Raw genomic sequence first — 24200 nt, 5'->3', positions numbered from 1 at the left:
GGAGTCAAGGCACCTGAGGGCAGGACAAGAAGCAATGGATGGAAACTAACCAAGGAGGACACCAACCTAGAACTTTCCTGGCAGTGAAAACAATTTATCAGTGGAACAACTTGCCTGCAGAAGTTATGGGTGCTCCATCACTGGAGGCTTTTAAGAAGAGACTGGACAGCCATTTGTCTGAAAGAGTATAGGGTTTCCTGACTGAAGGGGGGGGGATGGACTAGAAGATCTCCAAGATCCCTTCCAACTCTGTTATTCTGATTTCCCTCCTCTTTAAGCCTTTTCCAAACCTTTCCCCTTGTAATTCCTTAGCATTTTTCAAATCAACCCTTTTGAGACAGGAGGGCAGAGCTCTTTTTTTTGTTGGGGTGCAGAAGTATTTTCTGTGGAGGCCTCCCAAGGTAGCCATCTTCCTCTCTGCAGCACCAGAGAGAAACCCCCTCCTCAATTTTAGCCCAAAGTAAGAACCCAGGGAAGTCAGAAAGCTTCTGTTTCTTGAGTTGCAGGTAGGAAAACTCAGAATTTCTCTCTGGCTGCAAGTCAACGGGAAACGCTGGAGTTATCTCTTGGCTTCCTGCTGTGTCTCTGGAGGATAAATGGTGCCAAGTCCCTCCTCATCAGAGGTTGTATCTGCTGCTATCTGGAACGAGCCAATGCTTCTGTATTTTGCACTGAAATCTCTACATCTGATACACTTTAATACTCTTGTCAAACTTTTTCTTCCTCACAAGTGTTATCTTGTAATAATTGCACTTTGCCTCCAGTCATGCTCGCTTTGCATAGTAAACAGATTGTTTAATAAACGAGTGTTTAATCGGGACTTCTGGAACTGCCGAACACTGATAGCTCTGAGATATGGAACTTTTTAACAAGTTTCTTTCAAGTCAAGGTTGGCTCCTACTGACTTGGAAGACAAGCTTGGCTTTTCGTCCTGGCCGTTGTGCCATCCCCCATGCCTTTTCAGATTCTCGGTCTTGCCCAACTCCGTAGAATTTTCTGGAGATCCCCCATCTGAAAAGTAACCCAAAGGTGAGCTTCCCAGGTCATTGAGGCCCTACCGCTTGCTAAGACAAGCAGCCTTGGTTGAGTTGGAAAGGTCTTCTCCTTCTCTCGGACCTTCTCTCATTGGCCATCCTCCTTCCTTTGACTTCCAAGGCCTTCAGCTGGAGCAGGAGAACTTCAGTCTGTCCTCCAGGAGATTCTATTGGGAGGAAAGATTAGCATTGTCTTCAACAGTTGGGTTCCACCAAGGGCTTCCACATCTCCATCTGCTTTTAGACAGCACCATACAAGAAGCTCTTGCTTCTTTGGGATATTCATACGTGTGTACAGATGTGTGCAGAACACATTTTGTCAGACTGCCTGGTTTCAGCTCCTGTCCTCCAGAAATACAACTACGCAGGTACCTAACCAAGCAGCACATCCCTCAGTCCCTCACCATTCGTGATGGGGCCTGGGGGTACTAGGGTTGGAAGTCAAGTCCTTCAGTTATCTATTTCCACAATCAGGCACAAAAAACACAATTTCAGGCCTGTTTTGCCCCCCAAAATGTTGTCCTTAAACACTTGTCAAATGGTGATTATTCCAACTTGTATACCTTTCCGACTGCAGTGATTCTGAGCAGCTAACAAGCCTCCCCCACACCAAAAAAACAAGGAAATAGTTTAAAAAATACTGAATGATAACAATGACCTCCAACCCAACTCAATGCTGTTTTCAGATGGTAAAGGAATCCTCCGTCACCCTCAAAAGCCATGTTGCTGCTAGCTGGGGAATTCTGGGAGTTGAAGTCCACAACTCTTAAAGTTGCCAAGGTTGGACACCTCTGGATTAACCTGTCTTCGGTTCCCCGCCCCTATACAACAAGGTGAGAGAAATCTAACTCCACCTGAGTTCAGAAGCGAGATGAAATATAGATCTAAATATATTTGGGTTTGCCTTACACTCCAGGGGCCTCTGCAGTCCATGTCAACGTATCTGGCTGGTTATTAACAGAGGATCAGAAAAAGGTGAAGATGCTGTTATAAAAATATCTGCCCTTTTGCATGCCACACACACAATAAAAAGGGTTAGGGTGTCAATCATGTAGTGCAGTCATCATCTTGACATCTCTGCACGCCAAGACACACTCGGTTCACCCAGGTTCCCCTCACTGAGCTCACCCAATAGGCTCCCACATCCCATTTGGTTGAGCAGATTTTGTCACCTTTGTCAAATGGTACCCAGCCTTGAGCTATCGTGATCCCAAAGACACTGGAATCTTCTTTAGAGAAACAGACATTAAGGCAACACCTTGCTGGTTTCAGCATCCCTTTGTGACGCAACGCTAGAGAAGAGGGTAGCCATGCCATTTCGAAACACACAGCGGGAACGCTGAGGAAACAACACAAATTGGAAATAGGTATTTCAGACTGGCAAAATGTTCTCCTCAAACCTGTTACGAAAGCAAAGAGTTAATCCTTATTGCACTCATAACAATTTGGTTCCCTGCCCAGGCAGATAAATCATTTATTTTTTAATTAAACAATGATCAAATTGGTATAACTTGTTTTTGAAGCAAAATCTTAAAAACAGTTTCACTTGCTTTAATATTAAGTTGCTGCTGGCAAAACAGGAAAACCAAGTTGATTAATGGGCTCCTTGCTAGCAAATACTTTCAGCACGAAAAATATTTGATACGAAATGTACAAGCACACACATACATTTATTCGAACATATTTGAATGACACAACTCCTAAACCAGTGCTGTTGGTCTTGCTTCACTTGTCCATCATTCCTCAAGTGGCAATCTTCAAGGATGCTGTTTTAAAACCATGGCTATCAATCTTTCCTTGAAATCTGGAGAAATAAGAGGCACTGAAGAACAGGTTACTCACAAACACCTGGCAGGACTCTCTACATCCACCTCTTTGTCAATACTCCTTTGTGAAAACAGTTGTAGAGATGTAAAATTAGGTGAAACTCTAAGATCACCCAAACTAACCAAATTGTTGTACCCGAGAAACCAAGATATGTTGTAAAGACAACCACCGTGAAAACACACTGTGTTACTTGAGCACAATTTGTCAAGCATATCCCTAATTCTTCCAAAGGGACTTTTTTCAAAAGACAACTTGTTTTTTTTCTCTGAAGACATTTCACTTTTCATCCAAGAAACTTTTCCGGTTCTAGCTGAACAGTTCTAGTTGTAGCTCAGTTCTAGAACCAAAGAAGCTTCTTGGATGAGAAGCGAAATGTCTTCAAGGAAAAACAAACTCCAATTGCCTTTTGAAAAAAACACCTTTGGGACCACCATGACCTGGACGATTAAGAATCTCCATAGACATATCCCTAATTGGACAACAAAATTGGACAACAAAATTGGACAACAAAAATATCCCTAAAAGGACAACAAAGAATGTTCTTTCTGCACCAACTCAGTAAGCTCAAACAGCCCGAGGTGCTGCTGATTCAGTTCTACAGAGGAATTATTGAGTCTGTCATTTGCACCTCTATAACTGTCTGGTTTGATTCTGCAACCCAACAAGAAAGACACAGACTTCAGAGGATAATTAGAACTGCAGAAAAAATAATTGCTACCAACCTGCCTTCCATTGAGGACCTGTATACTGCAGGAATCAAGAAGAGGGCCGTGAAAATATTTACAGATCCCTCTCATCCAGGACATAAACTGTTTCAACTCCTACCCTTAAAACGATGCTATAGAGCACTGCACACCAGAACAACTAGATACAAGAACAGTTTTTTCCCGAAGGCCATCACTCTGCTAAACAAATAATTCCTTCAACACTGTCGAACTATTTACTAAATCTGCACTACTATTAATTGTCTCATAGTTCCCATCACCAATCTCTTTCCACTTATGACTGTATGACTAACTTTGTTGCTGGCAATCCTTATGATTTATATTGATATATTGACCATCATTTGTGTTGTAAGTGTTGTACCTTGATGAACGTATCTTTTCTTTTATGTACACTGAGAGCATCTGCACCAAGACAAATTCCTTCTGTGTCCAATCACACTTGGCCAATAAAAAATTCTATTCTATTCTAATTGTGCAAAATGTTTCCTCTTCTAACATTGGTGCATTGCAGGTAGTCCTCAATTTACAAGTACAACGGAGTGATGGCCAGTAATCCGGTCACCCATGCAACCAACCCAATTTTATGACTTTTTCATATGGCAATCATTAAGCGACTGCTATGATCATTAAACAAACCAATGGTTCACTGTGGGCTGGTTTTGCCGAAAACTGGAAATAAATGCCACTTTTGGCAAAATGTCATAAAACACGGTCACGTGACCACAAGATGCTGAAAATTGGAGGTGGGCCTCAGATTTTTGGAACTGGGTCATAAGTACCCAAAGGGAAGTCCTTCTTAATGTCAAACAGTCACTAAATAAGTCAAGGACTGCCTGCTGAATACTTTGGAAGTTATAAAAATGCTCAGGTTTATTCATCGGTATTTTATTTATAATAATGTGATATTTTTCCGGAAAGTTAGAACAAATTAACCAGTGGAGCAATTGTTGTGAATGCTCCAACAGTGGAAGTTTTTAAGAAGAGATTGGACAGCCATTATTTCTGAAATGGTATGAGGGTCTCCTGCTTGAGCAGGGGGTTGGACTAGAACCTCCAAGGTCTCTTCCAATTCATTCCATTCCCTTCCATTCCACACAGTTCATCTCCAATGGAAACCTCGCTCTTTTTATTATTAATTTTTTTTCCTTTGAGACATGTATGAACTGAATGCTACCGGTTCCCCCCCCCTTTCCCCACTTAATTAACCCCCCCCTATATATGCAGGGCGTGTGTGCATGTCAGCATCTCTCTGAAGCATTTCCCTGGCAAAAGGTAACGTCAACATTACACTGGAAAAGGCAAGCTGTTTCTTGCAAGGCAGAGACTGGTATACACCCAGTTATTTTGAGAGATCAAAAAAAATTAATAATTTTGGGATGTTAGAACCAGCCCACATTAAAAGTCCTTTGAACATTTGCTCAGTTAAAAAGTGAAATTACCCAAGGCTTTTTGGTTTTTTTTGGTGAAAAGTATAAAATGAATATGCACGGCATACACCTTTCCTAAATAGAACCCCAGAAGTGAAAAACGTTAAAAAGAAGAACACACCTACAGTATTTTCACTTTCCAGAGAGCAAAGCACAGCAACAAAGCCGTAGCAACCTCTAGGACCAGATCCAAGCCTCCTCTAAGCCAACATTCTGTTATTTTAAGCAACTGTAATAGCAAAGCCCGGAAAACAGATCAGCAAAACATAAATACAATTTACCCTCGTACCCTCCTCGCCTAGCAACAGGTACCAAGCACCGAACCAAATCTGATCTGTTATCAACACACCTCAGAGGCAATGGCAGGTTTAGCCTCCATGAATCTCTCCCACCTCTTTCTAAAGTCACCTGATTTGTTTCAAACCACGAGAACCAAGTGTGGGGAAAGGAAAATAACTTTCTCAGGCAAGCGATCAGATTTAGGAGTTGGAAAGATGAATCAGACAAGCATTCACCTCTTGATTCTTTCACCCATTCCGAGTTAATTTTGCAGGCTGGACAAAGCCGTTCACTTGAATGAAAGAAAAAAATGGTACTGATAGAAGAGAATATTTGCAGCTCACGGTTGAACTGCGTGGCCCTTGGTGCTCTCTGCGCTGGTGGTTTTCTTTCAGGCGTTTCATGACCCAACTAGGGAATATCATCAGTACTAGAATGGAGTAGGGTTTGTGGATAGAAGAGGAGAGGAGAGGAGAGGAAAAAGGAAAGGAAAGGTCCTTGGTGCTCTCTGAGCATGGTTGTTTTCTTGCAGATGTTTCATTATCCAAACTAGACAACATCAGTGCTAGGAGGCTTTGCTAGAACAAATATCCTGTCCTTCTAGACCAGGGGTAGTCAACCTTTTTATACCTACTGCCCACTTTTGTATCTCTGTTAGTAGTAAAATTTTCTAACTGCCCACCAGTTCAGGGGGAGATGCGCGAGCTATTCTGGGACGAGGCTCTTTTGTTTGCGGTCGCACTATAGCGCCATTTAGTTTCACTTATGTAAAGTGAACTAAACTTATGCGCGGGTGATACAAATAGTATATTTTCAGAAATTTAAATTGTCATGGGGAATTTTATGAAAACCTAATGAAAATGTTTTTAAATAATGCTATGAATTTTTTAAAAAAAGAATATTAAATTAAAAAAAAAAGGAAAGTGCTTCAGTATCGAACAAAACCCCTACCGCCCACCATGAAAGCTGGAATGCCCACTAGTGGGCGGTAGGGACCAGGTTGATTACCACTGTTCTAGACTAATGACGTTACCTAGTGGGGTAGTGAAATGTTTCTACCAAGTTCAGAGAGTACCAAGGACCCCACAGGGGGGAAAATAGCTTATTTAATATTCCTCCTGTCACAGGTTTAATCTGTCTATCAGAGACAGAAAAGGGAACCTGGGAGAGAGAGAAAAGGCCCCAACCACAGAGTAGCCTTTGGATTGTGGTCTGATCTAAGAGTAGAGAAGAATTATTAGCAGGCAATGGGATATCAAGGTGAACCACCTTGGAGACCGACAATATTAGATTTGAGCAGAGTAATTCTTTCAAACTAATCACTGGGGGGAAAACCTTGGAAAATTCTGGCTGGATGCCCAATGAACATTTTTAGATTGTTCTTAAGGATCCAAACACCGCCATACTGAAGAGTTTGATCTGTTACGAAGGAGGTAACTATGTCCCAAAGGATGTAGACACATGCATGGATGGAACACCTTGCCTCCAGAAGTTCTGTTGAAGTTGTCTTGAGTTGTGCTCCACCAATGGAGGTTTTCAAGAAGAGACTGATAGCCATTTGTCTGGAATGGTGTTAGGTTTCCTGCCTGAGCAGGGGGGCTGGACTAGAACAGGGGTCTCCAACCTTGGCCTCTTTAAGCCTGGTGGACTTCAACTCCCAGAATTCCCCAGCCAGCCAGTGGCCAAGGTTGGAGACCCCTGGACTAGAAGACCTCCAAGGTCCCTTCCAAACCTATTATTCTATGTTCTATGATCTAAAAAAGTGGTTTCATACAAAGTGTCCCACTTTCATTTTCTTCTCCAGCACATTGTCTGATTTTGGAGTCAGAACAAAACCCAGGGATCTGAAGTTTGTGCTGCCAGTCCTTTTCGTTTAGCAAACTTGAAACTGAGGGGATAAAATGAGTTCTCTCCCATGCTGATATTCCCCATCTTTAAAATGTCATTTTGTGGAATTTCTGTTTGTTAACTTGGGGAAGAGTTTTGCTTTACGCGATCATCTCAGCAACAAAATTAACCAAGAGCTTCTCTTTTAAATAATAATGGAATTGCATTTGTTGAATGTCTGTCTACCTGCATACATCCCTCATCTCTCCAGTATGGACTTGAAAAAATTAGGCAAAAGTGGGAAATGCACGAATGCTGATTTGTAAAACAATATGGATGTTATAATAAAAAATATCTTTATAGCATTTGCGTTACACAGAATATAGATCTGATGCTCCAATTCCTGAGGATCTGTAGGAAATAGTATCTGTTTTATAATCTTGGAAATCAATGGGGTTTTGGCTTACTAAGTAGAATAGAGATCCCTTGGTATCTTGAGGAATCAAAAGATGATCAGTGTGGCAACAGTGACATCTACTGGTTGGGAACAGAATAACTAATTGTAAAATAGTGGTAATTATGCCTTTAGGAAATTGGTAACTTTCTGTTATTTTCCATCTTGTTTAACAGAAGCATATCTCAGATGAAGACTATTATATCCATGGGGCAATATTCTTATTTCTTCCTTAAGCTGAAACTAAAATATTTACCTGAAAAAAAAAACTATTTTTCCCAAAACAATTTATAAAATTATTGTAAGCAGATTTTTATTTTAAAGTTTATTTGGGATGTGTGTATATATGAGTCTTAGATTCACCAACACTTTCTTTTGATACAGTATCTAACTTCTCTGTTTTTCCATTCCATATTGTGAATGTTAAAATGTAGAAATAATGAAATAATGAATACCATAGATCAGGATTTAAGCTCTGTGGACTTCCAACTCACAAAATCCCTGAGTTGGCCGTGGGTGGCTGTTTTAGGCTGGTTCAGTGAGCGATCCAGGTCTTGACTGCTCACTTGTGGCACTCTCTCTCTCTCCTTGCCTGTCAACATCTACATGTAGCCGCTGGGCGAGATCATCCGTCACTATGTGCTGATGATACTCAGCTCCACACCTGGTGCCTAGAGTGATGAGGTCCCATGACCTTTTCATGGGGCTTGGAAGTTGTAAGGACAACAGGTTTCAACTGAACTCTGCTGGCCAAGACTGAACGGCTTGTTTTAGGGCATGGAACCTCATCATCCGGGGTTTTGTCATCTTTAACTCTGGACGGAGTCACATTACCCCGTTCAGATCCAGTTTGCAACTTAGAGGTTATCCTGGCCTCACATCTCCTACTTGAAGAGCAAATGGTGGCATGACTAGGAGAGGTTTTGCACAGCTTGTTTGTGCACCAGCGGTGACCTTTCCTGGATCATGATTCCCTGTGCTGTTACTCAGAGGTCACTCATCTCTTCTCTGGACTACTGCAATGCCCTCTACATGGGGCTACCCTTGTGTTGTGGTCCGCCAGCAGCCTGTGGAGCTGGCAATGAGTTGGACAGCGATGAGGCTGAGGAAGAACATGGGCCAGTCCTGGAGGCTGGGGAAGGCCTGGATGAGGGCTCTGCGTCAGAGGCAGAAGTGGGGCCAGGGCCATTGGGGAGCGATGTGCAGACTCCAGAGCCTGAGAGTAGTGAGGCAGAGGAACAGGAGGAGCCTGTTCCTAATGCACGCATGAGAAGAGCTGCCAGAAGGCAAGAGCAGCTCAAGCAAAGAGGACGACTCTGGAGTAGGGCCGAGAGATGATTGGCCCCTCCCATAAGGCTTAAAAGACCAGCATTAAAGACCCATAGGGCTCTTTGCTGGAAAATAACATTGATAGCCTTGCTCCTTGTCTTGCTGCATTTATTTTCTGAACTTTTGCCAAGAAAAGCCTTTAGCAGTTTGCCTAATTAGACCAAGGTTGGTGGTAAGACTGAAGAATTGTGTTATGAAGAATTTGCTTTGATTTAGTTTGGACTACGCTGAGAATGATTTAATTCTCAGTTGTTCTAATAAAATCTGTTTTTGAACTGATTGTGTCTAATAATGCCTATTTGGGCCTGAGTCACAACACCTTGAAATCCATTCAGAAGTTTCAGCTGGTGCAAACTACGGCAGCAAGAACAATCCTGGAGGCCCCTAAGATGGCCCATAATATACCTCTGCTAAACAAACTTTGCTGGCTACCCATCTGCTTCCAGGTGCAGTTCAAGGTGTTGGTTATGACCTTCAGATCCCTTAATGGCAGAGGTCCAGGCCACCTGATGATCTACCTCATCCCACTAGGACGAGCCTCTCCTACTCCTGCCTTTGATTGCTTCTATTGTTCTGTTGTTTTACTTCTGTTATGGATTTCATTCTTTCCATTTCTTTTTATTGTTATAAGTCGCCCCATGATGAGATAGGCAGCAAATAAATAAATAATAAACGTTATTAGTTTTATGTTATGTTCTTTGCTAGGAAAAATTCAAAACAAATCTCAATGTCCCTAACAAATACGGACATGGTCTTAAAAAATTAGGAGTTATAAATTGAGTTTTCTGCTTGCATTAAATGCATACTATTTATTCATTTAGTTATAAAATATACAACTCAGTAAATTTACAAATTTAATGAAACATTTTTATTTTAAAGACCAAAGAGAGAAAGAGAGAGAGAGAGAGAGATGGCTCAACCAGACAGAATATTTTGCATACCGATTTGTATGAAGGCAACAAATTTTTAATGAACAATTTTTATTATAGTATCTGTGCAATATAATATCAGAAGCATTCACTTTTTAAAATGAAAGATAAATTTTCTCTATTTGTTTCATACAAAATAAAACTAATTTTCCTTGTTAACTATCAGAAACATATAAGGAAGCAATAAAGTTGAGTTCAAGAATGCAGAAAATATCCTCTCAAACATTGGGTAGTTTAAAGGAACTCACAGGCTAAAAACAAAAATACCCCAAACCTTGGTATCCTCAGAAGAGCCACAGTAAGCCTCTTTAACTACTTTTTAGAAACAGAAACTGGGAATAAAAAGAAACTATTTCATATCAAATAATATTAGTCAAACTAGTGACACTGAAGTGTAGAAATACATTTAATAAATAATCTACCTCAAAACTGGAAAACAGAACAAAATGGGAGGGATGCAAAGATCTTAGCATAATTTTTCCATCTTCGAAATCAATTCTTCACAGATTTTTGTGAGTTCCTTATTTTCTTTTACCTGTTAAAGACAGAAAAAGAAAGGATCGAATGGTATATGTTGCATAAATACAATTTAGAAAGTAACATTTATACTTATGGAGTTCTCCTTCATAGGAACAGGAAGAGAGTTGCGTCTCCTCGCTTGAAAGAGCGGAGGCTCTCGGTCGGACTGACCTTTTGCTCAATGCTGCTCTCCAGCGACTGGACCCTCATCTGTTCTTTGCGCAAGTTGGCATCGAGGGCAGCCACCTCCGATTTGGCTTTGCTTCTCACCTGGGCAATCTCCTCGTTGGCTCTGCGTGGGAAGGAAAAAAACACAGCCAGGGACGTTAACTCATTCAAGGTTTTTGTTTTCTCCCCAACTCAGAGGGACCCAGACGCCCAACTCACTGGTCCAACTTTTCTTCCGCATGAGCCTTCAGGGCCTGGTATCTCTGCTCTTCCTTCTTAATTCTTTCGAGGTACTCCTCCACGCATTTCTTCAGCGTTTCTTCATTCTAGAGGACGAGACCGAGTCCTTTGGATTTCACCGGCCAGGACAAGCCCGCACCTGCCCCACTGTCTTCTTGAACACAAAGCCACACAAAACAATCCTCTCTCTTTGTTTGAATGGGAATATCACACCTTGGTTCAGATTGAGGCTTTCAATTCTGGCTCTGCCAATAAGCACTTAGATGTTGAAATATAAAATGCCAGTCCTAGCTCCTTTCACCAGCATCACTGCTAAACTCTTGGGAATTCTTAAACATTCTTAGGTGGACATTTAAGGCAGCATTTTGCCTGCTTTTGAGGCAAAACCGTTCTTGAGGCAAAACTGTTTTTCTCCAGTAGAGCAAACCCAGATAACAGAAACTGGAATTTGTTTAAAATAAATGTGCATTTAACGACACGCTTCTCTTCTGACCAATTAGTGTAATTAACCAGGAGACAATACTGGCTCCCTATGTGAAAAAGCAAATATCTTTTTTTTTTTTTAAAAGCCGAAATAACAGCCTCCTGCCGAAAATAATCAGCACAAAGAGCTATTAACAGCATTGAAAAGGAACACAGAAAAGTGTTTTAGGATCGATTTACGCGCCTTCAAAATTATCCCCAAATGTTTGAAGATTGGTATTTGGCACAACTGTAGTTATTGATATTGTATTAACAATGTAGGCAGCTCTGTTGCTGATTGCAAAGATCCTCATTCAGGAAAAGGACACCTAACGCTTCAATCCTTTAAAGCCAAAACGCTTGTCATGAAAAAAATGAACGTTTCAGGGAGTCAAAAGCAGCTAAAAAAAAAAAGGCCCCCTCACCTTCTGAAATCCTTCTATGGCCTCCTTTTGTTTTGTAAACCGGTTGAAGAATTCAGAGAAAGACTTTTCCAAGGCATTCAGGTCAGAGACCGCCTGTTGTTTTGCATCCAAGGCTTTCTGCACTTCTTGTTTTGCAAGCTCCTTCTGGGTCTGACAATCCTCTGCGGAAAACAAGTCAGTGAAATTGGCACAAGGTCCTAGGCCAGGGGTCCCCTGTCACTTGGAGGTTTATCTGTGTCCTCTCTCTAAAAGGGATGCAAAGGACCAGCTGTCTGCAAGGAATATAAATCCTTCCCTTCCCTTCCATCCAGTCAGAACTGAAGAAGCTTCTTGGATGAGAAGCAAAACGTCTTCAAAAGAAAAAAAAAAATCCAGAAAGTCCAGTTGCCTCTTGAAAAAAGCACCTCTGGGACATCTTAAAATCTAGAAATTTTGGGCAGAGGGATCTAATCTCAGAATCTCCCAACCTGAAACCCTCCCACGATCACTATGTTCCCAGTGTTCCTTAGCTCTGATCATAACAACTTGGCACTAACAAGTTGTGTAGTGTCACAACACCTTAATCTGGCCATCCAGACTGTTTTCTAGCCGACTGCAGATGAGGTAGTTTCATGCGTTCAAGTCTCAGGCACAAAATGCCAAGTCCGGAGGCGACTGTGGGGCATGGCTCCTTCCTCAGAAATAGATTTTTACAGCACCTAATCTGAACCTACCCATCACTTGTACGATGATGTCCTCAAACTCTGCAACAATTTTTCTGAAAATGAAAGAAGAAAATTATTTTAACATGCCATCAGGATATTTAATCAAATGTCACACTGCTGAATCGGTCCCACTTGCTGTCAGCAGGTGCCTTTGAGACGTCGTCATTCTCTGAAGACGGGCTTTCCTTTCACTTCCAGGCCCTCCTAGTAAAACTAGGTGGTGAAGGAGATCAAGAGAAGATCATTTGCTCTCTCAGAACAACAGATGGGCAAGACAGACAATGTGCAAAATGAAAGCAGGAGAGGCACCTAGTCTCATCTGTTAGACTGGGTGTTGGCAACCTGCGGCTTGGCAAGAAAGGTCATAAAACAGGGGAAAACTCGCTTAATAAATGTCTCACTTAAGGACAGAAATGTTGGGCTCAGTTGTGGTCATAAGTCGAGGACTATCTGTGCCAAAACCTCAGTCAGGGTACAGATATTCTGAGTTTCTGCATCTTCACAAGACAAAGGTTACCCTCACTTGCACACCCTCTCCTCAGGAAGCAAATCTAACTTATACCTACTCCATTTCTTTCTTTTCAGCATAAATTTTGTCGTGCTTCTTCTTCCATTCCAAAGCCTCCTTTTGTTTTTCCTGGACCTGAAACAGCAAAAATTCGCCAAACCCTTAGCAAGAAGAGGTGGGTTGTTGGATTTCGGGAGGGAATGAAAGAAACCTAGCTAGGCCTTGTTTTTCATCCGGCTTCCCTAATTTTTCTCCAAGAAAAGCAGAGTCCTAGGACGGCAGCCTTCTTTGGTCAGGGAAATTCCACTGGGGAAGCTGGATAAAACCTCTACCACAAGACCCTTGAGCATACAAATGAGGGGACCAAATGGCAGCCGTGGAATTGGATGGCTTTGCAAAATGAGTAAGTGGAAGATCTTCCTTTGCCTTTTGAGGCTTCTAGGAGAGTCCAGAATTTAGAGCAATCATGCCTTACACGCAAAGGCAGAAGGGCTTGCACAGAACTGGTACGGGGGCAATTAATTTTCCCAAGGGGCTCACATTTGAAACTGCGACAGTTGTGGAGGGCCAATCAATAGGGACGCTGCTGCTGTGGCCCCCGCCATGGGACGGCTAGGGACAGCCAAAGGGTCGGACCAGGAATGCCTAGGTCTGGTCTAAAGCAGGACTCTCCAAACTTGGCCACTTTTAAGACTTGTGGACTTCAACGTCCAGAATCCTGGGGGATTCTGGGAGTCGAAGTCCACAAGTCTTAAAGTGGTCAAATTTGGAGCCCCCTGGCCTAAAGGATGGCTCCACCCATCGAACGGCATTTACGTAAGAAAATGAAGTATTAATTTCCGGTAGGATGGGTACGGAGGGAGGTTCAAAACAAAGAGCGGTGAAGTTCTTACCTTGGCAGTGAGGTTTTGGACAGCAGCATCCCTCTCAAGCTTCACCTGCTGCAAAGCTTCCTCCACGTCCTTCTCACGGGGTTGCAGCACATCTGCAACAGCTTCCAAAGGCTGAGCGCAGGAGAACAAGGGCCCCTCTTGAGCGGTGGGGATGCCCGCGGGTGCCTTCGCCTGTGGCCAGAAACGGAAAACATCGGCAGTATTACTCAAGGAAAGCTTATTGACTCAATGTTCGAAGTTACAACAGCACTAAAAAATGTGACTTATGACCGTTTCTCACACTTACGACCATTGCAGCCTCCCTACGGTCACGTGATCAAAATTGGGATCACTGAGGTGAAAAATGATTAATTTGTGATAAAGAACTATATAAAAGAGATGAATATGGAAAAAATGGGAAGATTGTAATAGATTAAAAAGATTAATATATACAAAATGTATAAGATGTAACCCAGTCAACACTCTGTTCATAAAACATGTAGGATGAAAGAAAAATTTTAATAAAACTTTTTTACAGAAAAAAAAAAACAACAACAGACGCTTGGCAACTGGCATAAACTTCTGATGGTTGCAGTGTCCCGGGGTCACGTGATCAACTTCTGATGAGCAAAATCAAGTGGAAAGCCAGATTCACTTAACAACCGGGTTACTAACTCAACAACTGCAGTGTGATTCACTTAACAGCTGTGGCAAGAAAGGCTGCAAAATTCACTTAAACGCCTTGCTTAATAACATAAATTTTGGCCTCAATCGTAGTCCTAAGTCAAGGACTACCTATAGTAAACCTAATTTCTTACCTCTTCCTAGGTGAGAATAGTGGTTTCTTTGACCAATAGTCTTGAGCAGATCTAAAGACACTTCTGGTACTTTCTGCGGCATGAAACAGGAAGCACAAAGGCCCAAACTTCATTTGTCAGCGATACTTTGCTGTTTTAAATCTGACAATGCCCCAAAGGTGCTTTTTTCAAGAGGCGACTGGTCTTTCTTTGAAGACATTTTGCTTCTCATCCAAGAAGCTTCTTCAGCATTGGCTGGATGTTGAAGGATGGAAGGAATTATAAAGAGCTGAAGAAACGTCTCGGATGAGAAGTGAAATGTCTTCGAAGAAAAACCAGAAAGTCCAGTTGCCTCTTGAAAATGCACCTTTGGACAACCATGACTCAGATGACGGAAAATCTCTGTAGACAAATCTGACAATGTGTTGGCTTCCATTCTACAAACATTAAAGGAAACAAACCACCAGAAATATTTGGATGGCACTTACCAGATCTGGGAAGATGGGAATGTCAAGCTCCACCAGTTTTTCTTCCTCTTCCGGTGCTCTGACTTCAGTGGAGGCAGTTTTTGTAGAAGTTCTGCTTAGAAAGAAACAATGGCAGACATGTTGTAGATCAGGTGTCTTTCCCCCCCTTACCTGTTAGATTTAAAGTAGCAATAGCACCTGCCTGACTTCAGCTTGGCTCAGAAGTTCAATGGTTGAAAACAAACCAAGCCTGTATTCTGTCACTAGCGCTTCCGTCAACCTGGCGGCACTGCACGGCTCAGAAGAGGAAGCCAGCCAAGCCGGAGGGCTTTGAACACTTCTGCTTCTCCTCCCCATTGGGGTCACTGAGTCTTGCTTCCAGCTTCCTAGGATGGCAGCTGTGGAGCCCTGACAGGGGCCCAGACCAACCCCTGGCAGCTGAAGCCCCCCCCCCATCTAATTCCACTTAATTTTTGGAGTAGGTTGTTTCAACTATTGATTTTGGCTGCCGTGTTCTCTAGATGCACAGGTCATCCTTGACTTACAACAGTTCATTTACTGATCGTTCAAAGTTACAATGGGACTGAAAAAGGTGACTTATGACCATCTTTCACACTTATGACTGCAGCATCCCCATGGTCATGTGATCCAAATTCAGAAGCTTGGCAACTGACTTGTATTTATGACAGTTGCAGTGTCTGGGGGTCACGTGATCAGCTTTTGTGACCTTCTGATAAGTGAAGCCAACGAGGAAAACAGATTCACTTAACAACCGTGTGACTAACTTAACAACTGGGGGAAGGAAAGTCATAAAATGGGACAAAACCCACTTAACAAGCATCTCACTTAACAACATAAACTTGGGGCTCAATTAGGGGTCATAACTCGAGGACTACCTGTGTCCTACAGGAGAGAGCCCGGCCTTCCAGTCATAGAAAGGCAACTTTGAAATATAAATACTGCATTTAAAGAGGTCTCTAAATGAGCTTCTAACATTCTCACTTAAAAAAATAAAAATAAAGGCAACCCCTACCCGTTTTGTAGCAATGCAGCTACCGGAAAAGCCGCTTGGTCAGGATCCGGGCCTTTCTTCTGAGGGCTGTCCCTGAGCAGAGGGTCAAACTTCAGGTACAGGGACTGCTTTCTCAGGACAGATTCCTTCAGCTGGAAGAAACGCACTTGTGAAGTTGACACAGGCTGCCACTTCGCACCTACTTTGTGTACGTGTGAGCAGTTGTGCACAGGGCAGTGTCCTTGAACAAAGAATCTTACTTACCGAGGCCATTCCAAATTGCTCTAGATAGTCTATTTGGGTTCCGAGAACTAGGAGGAAAAACAGATGAGACGCAATGCAGATCAAAAATTTGTTGCAGAATAAATTACTTTCAGAGACAAATAAAAGCAAAGCCTTCCTGCAATTGACAACCGGCTTTCTTCCCATTGGTCATTTCATCAATTTCACTATTTGCTGTAACCAAACAGAAACTATTTTGCCAAAGCTTCCAATCAAAGATGATTCTGAAATAATTACTAACGTGGACTAACAGATTTAACACAACTGCTTCTCTAGATGAAGAAACGCCCCTGGCTTTCTCTTGGAGGCTCACCTCACCTTCATTAAAACGGCACTTGCAGCCTAGTGAAACTGCCCGGGGTTATGGGTGCAGCTCTGGGTTTTCTTCTCTATTTTGAAACAGTGGGCAAAATTTTGGTTTATTAGTCTGGTGGCTATTGTCTGCAGGGTTTCAGTAAGCTCTGCATAAATAATGTTCCCAATTTCTTTGAAACAGGACAAACAAAACCAAATCAACAGGGACATGTGACTATTTACTAGCTTTGCTTATGGGAACCTTCCAATGTTGACTTAAGGCTCACACCTACCTTCCATAGGGGATCTGAATTCTTCATTTTCTGTAAAGAGCAGGTTACTCTCGCTCTCCGGTTCTGTCCTTCTGCAAAGGGCCTGGGGCAACAGGTCACCTGCAGGCAGCTGCCCATTCAGAGGCACACGTCCTGGGTCCAGGGCCTCAGATAAGATGCTCTCTGGCTTCCCCTAAGTAAACAATATTTGGGGAGGGGAGACATGTTCAGCAGGCAGAGCGGTTAGTTCCAATTGCACATATGGCTAAACTTCTCCCCTTTGTTCTGCTGAGCAGTGCTATAACAACATAACGGCCGGTTATTCCACTGCAGGCCAATTGTCCCAGCGGAAGTCTTGTCCTGCTAATCTCGTTTTGCCAATCCCACAGAGCAGCCCCCTGCCACTTGTGAAATCAGCAGGAGGAGAAGCAGAAGCTCAAACAGCGTTTCACTGTGGAGAACGTGTCAAAGAACCTGACGCGTAGCCACGGAATAAATCGGATCGACTTTTACTGCGAACCCTTGGAGGAATCAGAGAGACTGGTGTTCTCCGCAATGCCCCCAGAAGCCTTCTCTCTCTCTCTCTCTCTCTGCAAGGCCCACGTGGCATAAACTTTTGGGACGATACCTTGGTTTCTTCTGGAGGTTCACTTCCGGCATCATTTTCAGCCACAGTCTGGCTCTTCGCTAAAATCCGATCTTTAATCTCTTTCCTGTGCAACACAGATGGTTGATATTAGAACACCTGACAGTAACAATGTTTGACATTTCATTTTATTCCATTCCTGTAGCTGCTTAACTCAACCATGTGATTCAAGGTGACTCACAAATCTTTTGTGCTTTTTAAGGAAGTCATTTGCAATTCAATACCTCTGGTGTTCTCCTGCTTTCTCTGTATTGTACAGCTATGTAAGCTTTGGGGGGAAATTAGCTTTTTTCAAATAACTGGCAGTGTAAATTACTAGCATGCCCCAAATGTTCTAGGCTAAGAACCATGGTTTCAAGTACTCCAAGCTCAGAAGAAGCCACGAGGCGACTTCTTTTCTTTTCACTCCGTTCCATTCCAATAAGCCCTCTGACCAATTTTTTTCAAAAAATTAGACAGCAGGCAACACTACGAAGGTGCTATATCAATTGATGTACTTTTGTGATGTTGAAAATCTGAACACGGGAGCAGAGGCTTAATTATTTCCCACGGTAAAATATACAAAACATTCTAATTTGTATTCGATCAGAATCCAAACTAATCAAAATACTCCAACAGATTAAAACTTTCCATGTGGAGATGTTTGTTTTCCAGCTCAAGATAAATTTTGCATTATTTGCAATATTGATAAAACGTTTATGCTTAAAAACTGGACAAAATCTAGCCTAATGAAGTTAAACAAAACTTTGGACTGGCTAAAAAAACTGGATATTGAGCAAAATTTTTAAAAATCTGATAATGCAACCCAGAACAATTGACTAGATGCACACCACTTCACCCAAAGGTAAATTTCTGGCCTTCCCTGATTACAAGCGCTTTACCAATACATGCTATATTTCAAGGCCAAGATTAGTCCGGCTGAGGTCCCCAAACACTTACAGGCTGCTGGGGATTAATTCCATCGTCACAAATGTATCTGCTGCTTTCGGTTCCTGTGTTTGCAGAGTGTCTGCTTCATCTTTTGGGACCTCAGATTTCTCTAAACCGGGTGCAGGGCATCCAGTGGCTGGAATGTTGGGCGCACACCCAAAAGTGTCGAAGTCAGAATCAAAGATCATGCAGTCAGAGAGTTTGGGAGCCCAGCTCTCTATCGTTTCAGTGCTGGTCTCCTTTTCAATGTTCTTTATTTCGTCACTGTTTAGATTTTCAAAGCTCCCGAATTTTTGAATGGGCTGCAAGGGAGGATTTTGTAAGTAGAATATTGGTAAGGGCTCAGGATTGCAAGTTCTATTAGAAACAAGGTTAGGGGCATGATCGCAACTTCGAATTTGCTTGGAAACATCATCATCGTGCAGTAAGGAGTCCAGGAGGGAGAAAAGATTCTTGGTTGTGCAGCCTGCTTCCTCAGAGGATGTATTTTCAGGAACGTTTTGAGGAAAGGATAACGAACCACCTGGAAGGGAAAATCCAGTAAAATCTTCCCAAGGGGGCAGTTTCTGGTTGTTAGAGAAATTCAGGCGGCTGCCTGAGCTCTGAAATGGCTCAACATCATGGCCAGCGGACAGGAAGCTTAGATCATCTGACAGATCAGGAATCAGGACTTTCCCTTCTGTTGGCACCTTCTGCTTTCCTGAAGTAATCTCCGTGGTCATTGTTGGTTGACTCCTGCTGAAAAGAGACAAGTTCACTTTACTTAGTTTTAAAGGATACTGAAATTGAATGAAAGGCGGCTTCTGTTTGGCACTCAGGAAGACCAAGGAGAAGAGGCTAGAATTCATGGGGTCCATTGTTTATTGACCAGGACATACACTACCCACTTCTGAGATACTGTTTTGAAGCAGAGTATTTGTCTTTCCTTGGATGCTTTGATTTTACTCTTTAACACCGATAGCTGATCTGATCTGAATGCCATGGGAATAATTTGGAAATAAATATTGAATGAAACATCTGCAAGAAAACAACAAACCTCTCAGAGAGCGGGGCTCTCCAACCTTGGCCATTTTAAGATTTGTGGACTTCAGCTTCCAGCAAGCTGCCTGGGGAATTCTGGGAGCTGAAGTCCACAAATCTTAAAGTGGCCAAGGTTGGAGACCTAGAGCACAATGACCCTACAGATACACACCAAATATATAAGCAGCACATTGAATAAGTATGCTCCTTTCTGAATCTGGATCATAATATCCCCCCCCCCCCGGAAAAGCTTGGCAGAATGAAAGGTTAAGAACTGTTTTTCTGGAAGACTAAAAAGTAGAATTTTTTTCTCGGGTCTTTATATTAGACATGACTCTGGAGGAGTCTACACAAGGAGAAACTTATGGAAATGGCTGGTGGCTTCATATCTAAGACAGGCTGTAACTCAAATTTTCCCACTATTATTTCAGAACTTAACTAATTTCTATAGAAAGAATATTTGGTTGAACAGCTCAAAACAGAACATAAACCATCCTTGCATAACCCATTCCTAGACTCAACTCACTAATGATCTTGGAATCCTGACATGTGCGGAAAAATGAAAAAGGTCTTCACGCCAACTCAACAACAGGTTGTTGAGGGCCTTCACGTAGCCCACCAGAGAGAAGGCAAGAAGCATCAAAATGTTTGACCGCAGAAGGTCCAAGCTAAGGCAACTATCCTTCCTTTCCAGACCTAAGGGCCAAGAATAGCCGCCATATTTAAATATGCTTTTAAACAACTAAGTACTTTTAGCACAAGTCCCTCTTTCTCTGCGTAGGCTTCCAAGGGAGAAAAATGCCAATTTCTACAGGGAAGGAACTCTTCCTTCTTTCAGAGGGTGAATTCTGTAAGGGAATGACAGGCTTTTGGGAAAATAGACCGTCTGGGTCTAAAAATTCTCCAAACGCATCTTAGACAAGTGATTACTCACACAGCAGTGCATGTAGGCAGGAGAAGATGGTCTGTCATCTCTGCGACAAGAGAAATTTCAGCCTTTTTCTTTCTGTCTGGACTCAAGATCCTGTGAGTCTGAGGATCCCGCAGTGGGGTTTGGAAAGTTACCTGCAAACAAACAAACAAACAAAAAAAAGGGGTGGGTGGAGGTGGGAGAATAACCCTGTTCAGAACAGCAGGGAAAAAACTTACAACTGCATTTTTTTACATATTTAAAAGGACATTAATATTCAGCTATTCCATTGCTAAGAGACACTCAAGCCAGGAGGCCAAAAATAGTTCTGTTAAAAATTCCAGCAATTAAAAAAAAATCACCCAGAAAACTTTTTAAAAAAAATCAGAGCTAAAGTAAAAACTAAGCAACAAATAAATACTCATTTGTATCCCTCGGTCTTTTACGCAGTGCTGAGCTAACAAACCAGTTAGAGCCAGTTGATCTAATGGCTAAGACACTAGGCTAGAAAGCTGGAGTCCATGAGTTCAAATCCCACTTTAGGCACGAAAACCAGCTGAGTGATTTTGGGCCACTTACTCTCTCTCTCTCTCAGCTCAACCCACCTCACAGGGTTGCTGTGGAGAAAATAAGAGGAAGTGTGTATATATTGTCACTGTCTTGAGTTATTTGTAAAAACATTAAAAGTGGGATATAAATAAAGAAAAACAATAAAAAACATGCTGAGATACCAACTATCCAAGCCCACTCGGGCCTAAACGCATCTCTTTTGCACACACCCCCCCCCAGCTAATAGCTTCTTCTAAAGTGGTATTCAGCCAATCTTCTGGGATATTGTGTTCTGTCTCCTGGCTACAAGACCGTAGATGCCTTTTCTCCCTATTCCTTCTGGTATAAAATGGCTCAGCTAGACATCAATGCATACCTTCATAGGCTTCACTACTCCTTTGGGTGGCAGATTTTCTTTCTGCGACAGCCGAAGGATGGAAGACCTGCCTGTGGCCTCTGCAGACGTCCAAAGCATGGCACAGTTTCCGGGCGCTATGTCCTCACCGGCATTTTCTCCATTTAAAGCATGTAGGCTCATCCTAAAAGGCCAAGCATGTAAAGCACATTATCTGAGAATTTTGCTTCAGGATAGCAGCATTGGAATGCAACAACTTCTGAACACAGGTGCCTCGCTTCTTTAAATTAATTCACCACTGGCAGCAGCTTTGAAACCGGACTCAAGGACAGGAATGAAAAACCTGCATCCCCTTCAGATTTGCAAAAATGGCAGCATTAATAAGCTTTCCCCATCAGCGGTCAGGACAGGGCCTTTCAGCCAAGGCTCCATACTTCTTTGAAACACAGAATTGAAAATAAGGAATTCTAGCTTGAGCCAGACTCTGTACCTGAAGGTATTTTCCTGGAGGAGAAGACATTCCGTGGTCAGGAAGAAAATGATGGGCAACAATACTCCCTTTTTACAACTCTGTAATCCCTTAATTCAAGGTAACAATAATTTTCATAATTATACATTTAGCGCTATTGATGTTACCTAGTTTGGGTAATGAAACCGCTGCAAGAAAATAACCAAACTCAGAGCGCAGCAAGGACTCCTCCTACTGTATACAGCAAGTTTATAAATATATAAATATATAAATGATGAGTATTTTGACATTTATAAATAATTTGCATAACTTTGTCGGGCAGGAGGTGGTCATTTTTTTAAAGTGCAGTATTACTATTTTATTATTTTTCTTTTTTTTGTTGTTTAATTTCTTTTATGTGGTGTTTCCATATCTTTGTAAGCCGCCTTGAGTTGCCAGGTGTGAGTAGGCAGTAATATAAATTTTGTAATTATTCTAATATATATATATTTATTTATTTATTATTCAAATTTCTATACCGCCCTATCTCCCGAAGGACTCAGGGCGGTTTACAGCCTTATAAAACATAAAGTATAAAATAAATACATGTTAAAACAACATTTAAAAAACTTATTCCATTAGGCCAAATTTAAAACTATAGTTAAAAGTACAAAACCCCGTTTAAAATTAATTTTAAAATTAAACCCTAGGCCAGCCCTGCACAAATAAATAGATGTGTCTTAAGCTCGCGGCGGAAGGTTCTATATATATATTATATAATAATAATAATAATAATAATAATAATAATAATAATAATAATAATAATAATAATAATATCAGAGTTGGAAGGGACCTTGGAGGTCTTCTAGTCCATATATATGTCTATAGTCTATATAAGACAAAGTATTTTAAAAATACAAGTTCCAGGTATATTTATTTGTAAAACAAAAATGGTAGTTTAATACTCTGACATGTCAGCAAATGGCTGACGAAAGCTTAGTAGAATAAAATTTTAATTATTTCAGTTCTGGAGCTTGTATGTATGTGTGTATATATATTAAACTACTTTTGTTTTATATATAACTGTATATCATTTTATTTTATTATAAAAATAATAAATTAGGACCTCCGAGTCTGTTCACACCAGCAGGACTCTTCCCAAGGGGGAACCCCGCTTGTTGGAGAGCCGCGGGGCCTGGGCGACGGACGCGGGGGCCAGAGAGCCCGGGGGGGGGGAAGCGGGGAGCCCAGGGCCGCCTTCCCACGACCCGCTTGCCCCGCGAGCCCCCTTCGCCCGAGGCGCCGCGCCACCCACTCACCTGAGGGAGCGACCTCGGAGCCCCTCTGCGCTCAGCCGGGGGCGGGGACGCGGACACGGGGGAAGAAAACAACGTGGGAATGGGCCGGAGACGCGTGTCAGCCCGGCTCCCTCACCGCCTTCCGAACGCCGCTGCCCAACCCTCCCACCTCAACGCCAGCTCCCGTTTCAAATTTGAACGTCGCCCCTTCTCCGCCAATGGAGAGCTTGGAATGGACGGACGTCACGTTTGAGGCGGTGCCGGCCGGGCGCTCGCGCATGCGCCGAATGACACCCGTGGGAACCCCTCCCCGGAGGCGTGGTCCGGGAGGCGTGGCCCGAACTTGGACGAGGAAGGCCGGAAGCGGCGAGCGGTTTGATGTTTATCCTTTATGCGTTTTGTACGCATGCGCGTGGTCCAGTTCTGAGATTGAAACACACGGGTTTATTAATTTGTTTTCATTTATTATTCTATAACTCCCAAGCCGCCCATCTGGTAGAGGAATATGGGTGGCTGAAATATTTAAATGAATAAATAAATGGATGGAAGCAGGCTAATTAATCCAGCGTGTTTTTTTAAACTAGAACAAAAGTTTCAGGAGCAATAGCTCTCCCAACGTTAAATCAATTTCAAGTAAATATTGAAATAAAAATTGCAAAACAAAATTCTTTTGAAAATGGAGGAATGGTGGCTGAGATATTCAGGGGTCAATAATCTTTCAAGGTACAGAAGTTCGTATTATTAACCTCTGGTAGCTTATGTTGCATCGTGGCACAACAACACACTAATGATAATGAGGGCTCCTGGGTGCTCCCCGAGTTTGCTTGTTTTCTTGCAGACGTTTTATGACCCAGCTAGTAACATCATCAGTGCTAGAAGGGAATGGGGATTGTGGAGTGAAGGAGGAGGAGGGAGAAAAGGAGGGGAGGAGGAGGAGGAGGAGGAGGAGGAAGGGGTCCTTGGTGCTGAGTGTCCTTGTTTTTTTTGCAGACTTTCATTACCCAAACTAGGTAATATTATCATTACAAAATCAAACATCAAAACATTAACATGCTGTTTGCTGCCAGTTTATATTCTGGTGTCTTGCCAGTCTGGGTGGCTGGGTCTTAGAGATTCTTTGGTTGGGCTGTTTACTGATGGCTCTTTGGCAGTTTTTCGATTGGAGTATTGGTAAAACTAATGATTGTGTTA

General features: G+C 42.4%; 1 protein-coding gene across 2 annotated transcripts; it reads right to left on the bottom strand.

The window, feature by feature from the left end:
- Nucleotides 1-9811: 9811 nt before the first annotated feature.
- TACC3 (transforming acidic coiled-coil containing protein 3) lies at nt 9812-23192 on the bottom strand. Of its 2 annotated transcripts, none has more exons than XM_058186639.1 (16): nt 23031-23192; nt 21285-21447; nt 20384-20514; nt 18439-19167; nt 17482-17566; nt 16875-17046; nt 16270-16316; nt 16027-16157; nt 15015-15105; nt 13751-13921; nt 12916-12992; nt 12359-12402; nt 11646-11806; nt 10738-10844; nt 10522-10642; nt 9812-10366 (listed from the first exon to the last, which is right to left on the bottom strand). In XM_058186639.1, the coding sequence occupies exons 2-16, from the start codon at nt 21444-21446 to the stop codon at nt 10298-10300; spliced, it is 2298 nt and encodes a 765-aa protein (XP_058042622.1). In that variant the 5' UTR covers nt 21447; nt 23031-23192; the 3' UTR covers nt 9812-10297. The 2 variants fall into 2 exon arrangements, with proteins under 2 accessions (XP_058042622.1, XP_058042624.1); XM_058186641.1 differs by having other exon boundaries at nt 18439-19164.
- Between the last annotated feature and the right edge of the window lie 1008 nt (nt 23193-24200).

Source organism: Ahaetulla prasina, chromosome 5, assembly GCF_028640845.1.
Source record: "Ahaetulla prasina isolate Xishuangbanna chromosome 5, ASM2864084v1, whole genome shotgun sequence".
NCBI lineage: Eukaryota > Metazoa > Chordata > Lepidosauria > Squamata > Colubridae > Ahaetulla > Ahaetulla prasina.
Note: the sequence above shows the minus strand (reverse complement) of the source record. Positions and strands in the feature narration are given on the sequence as shown.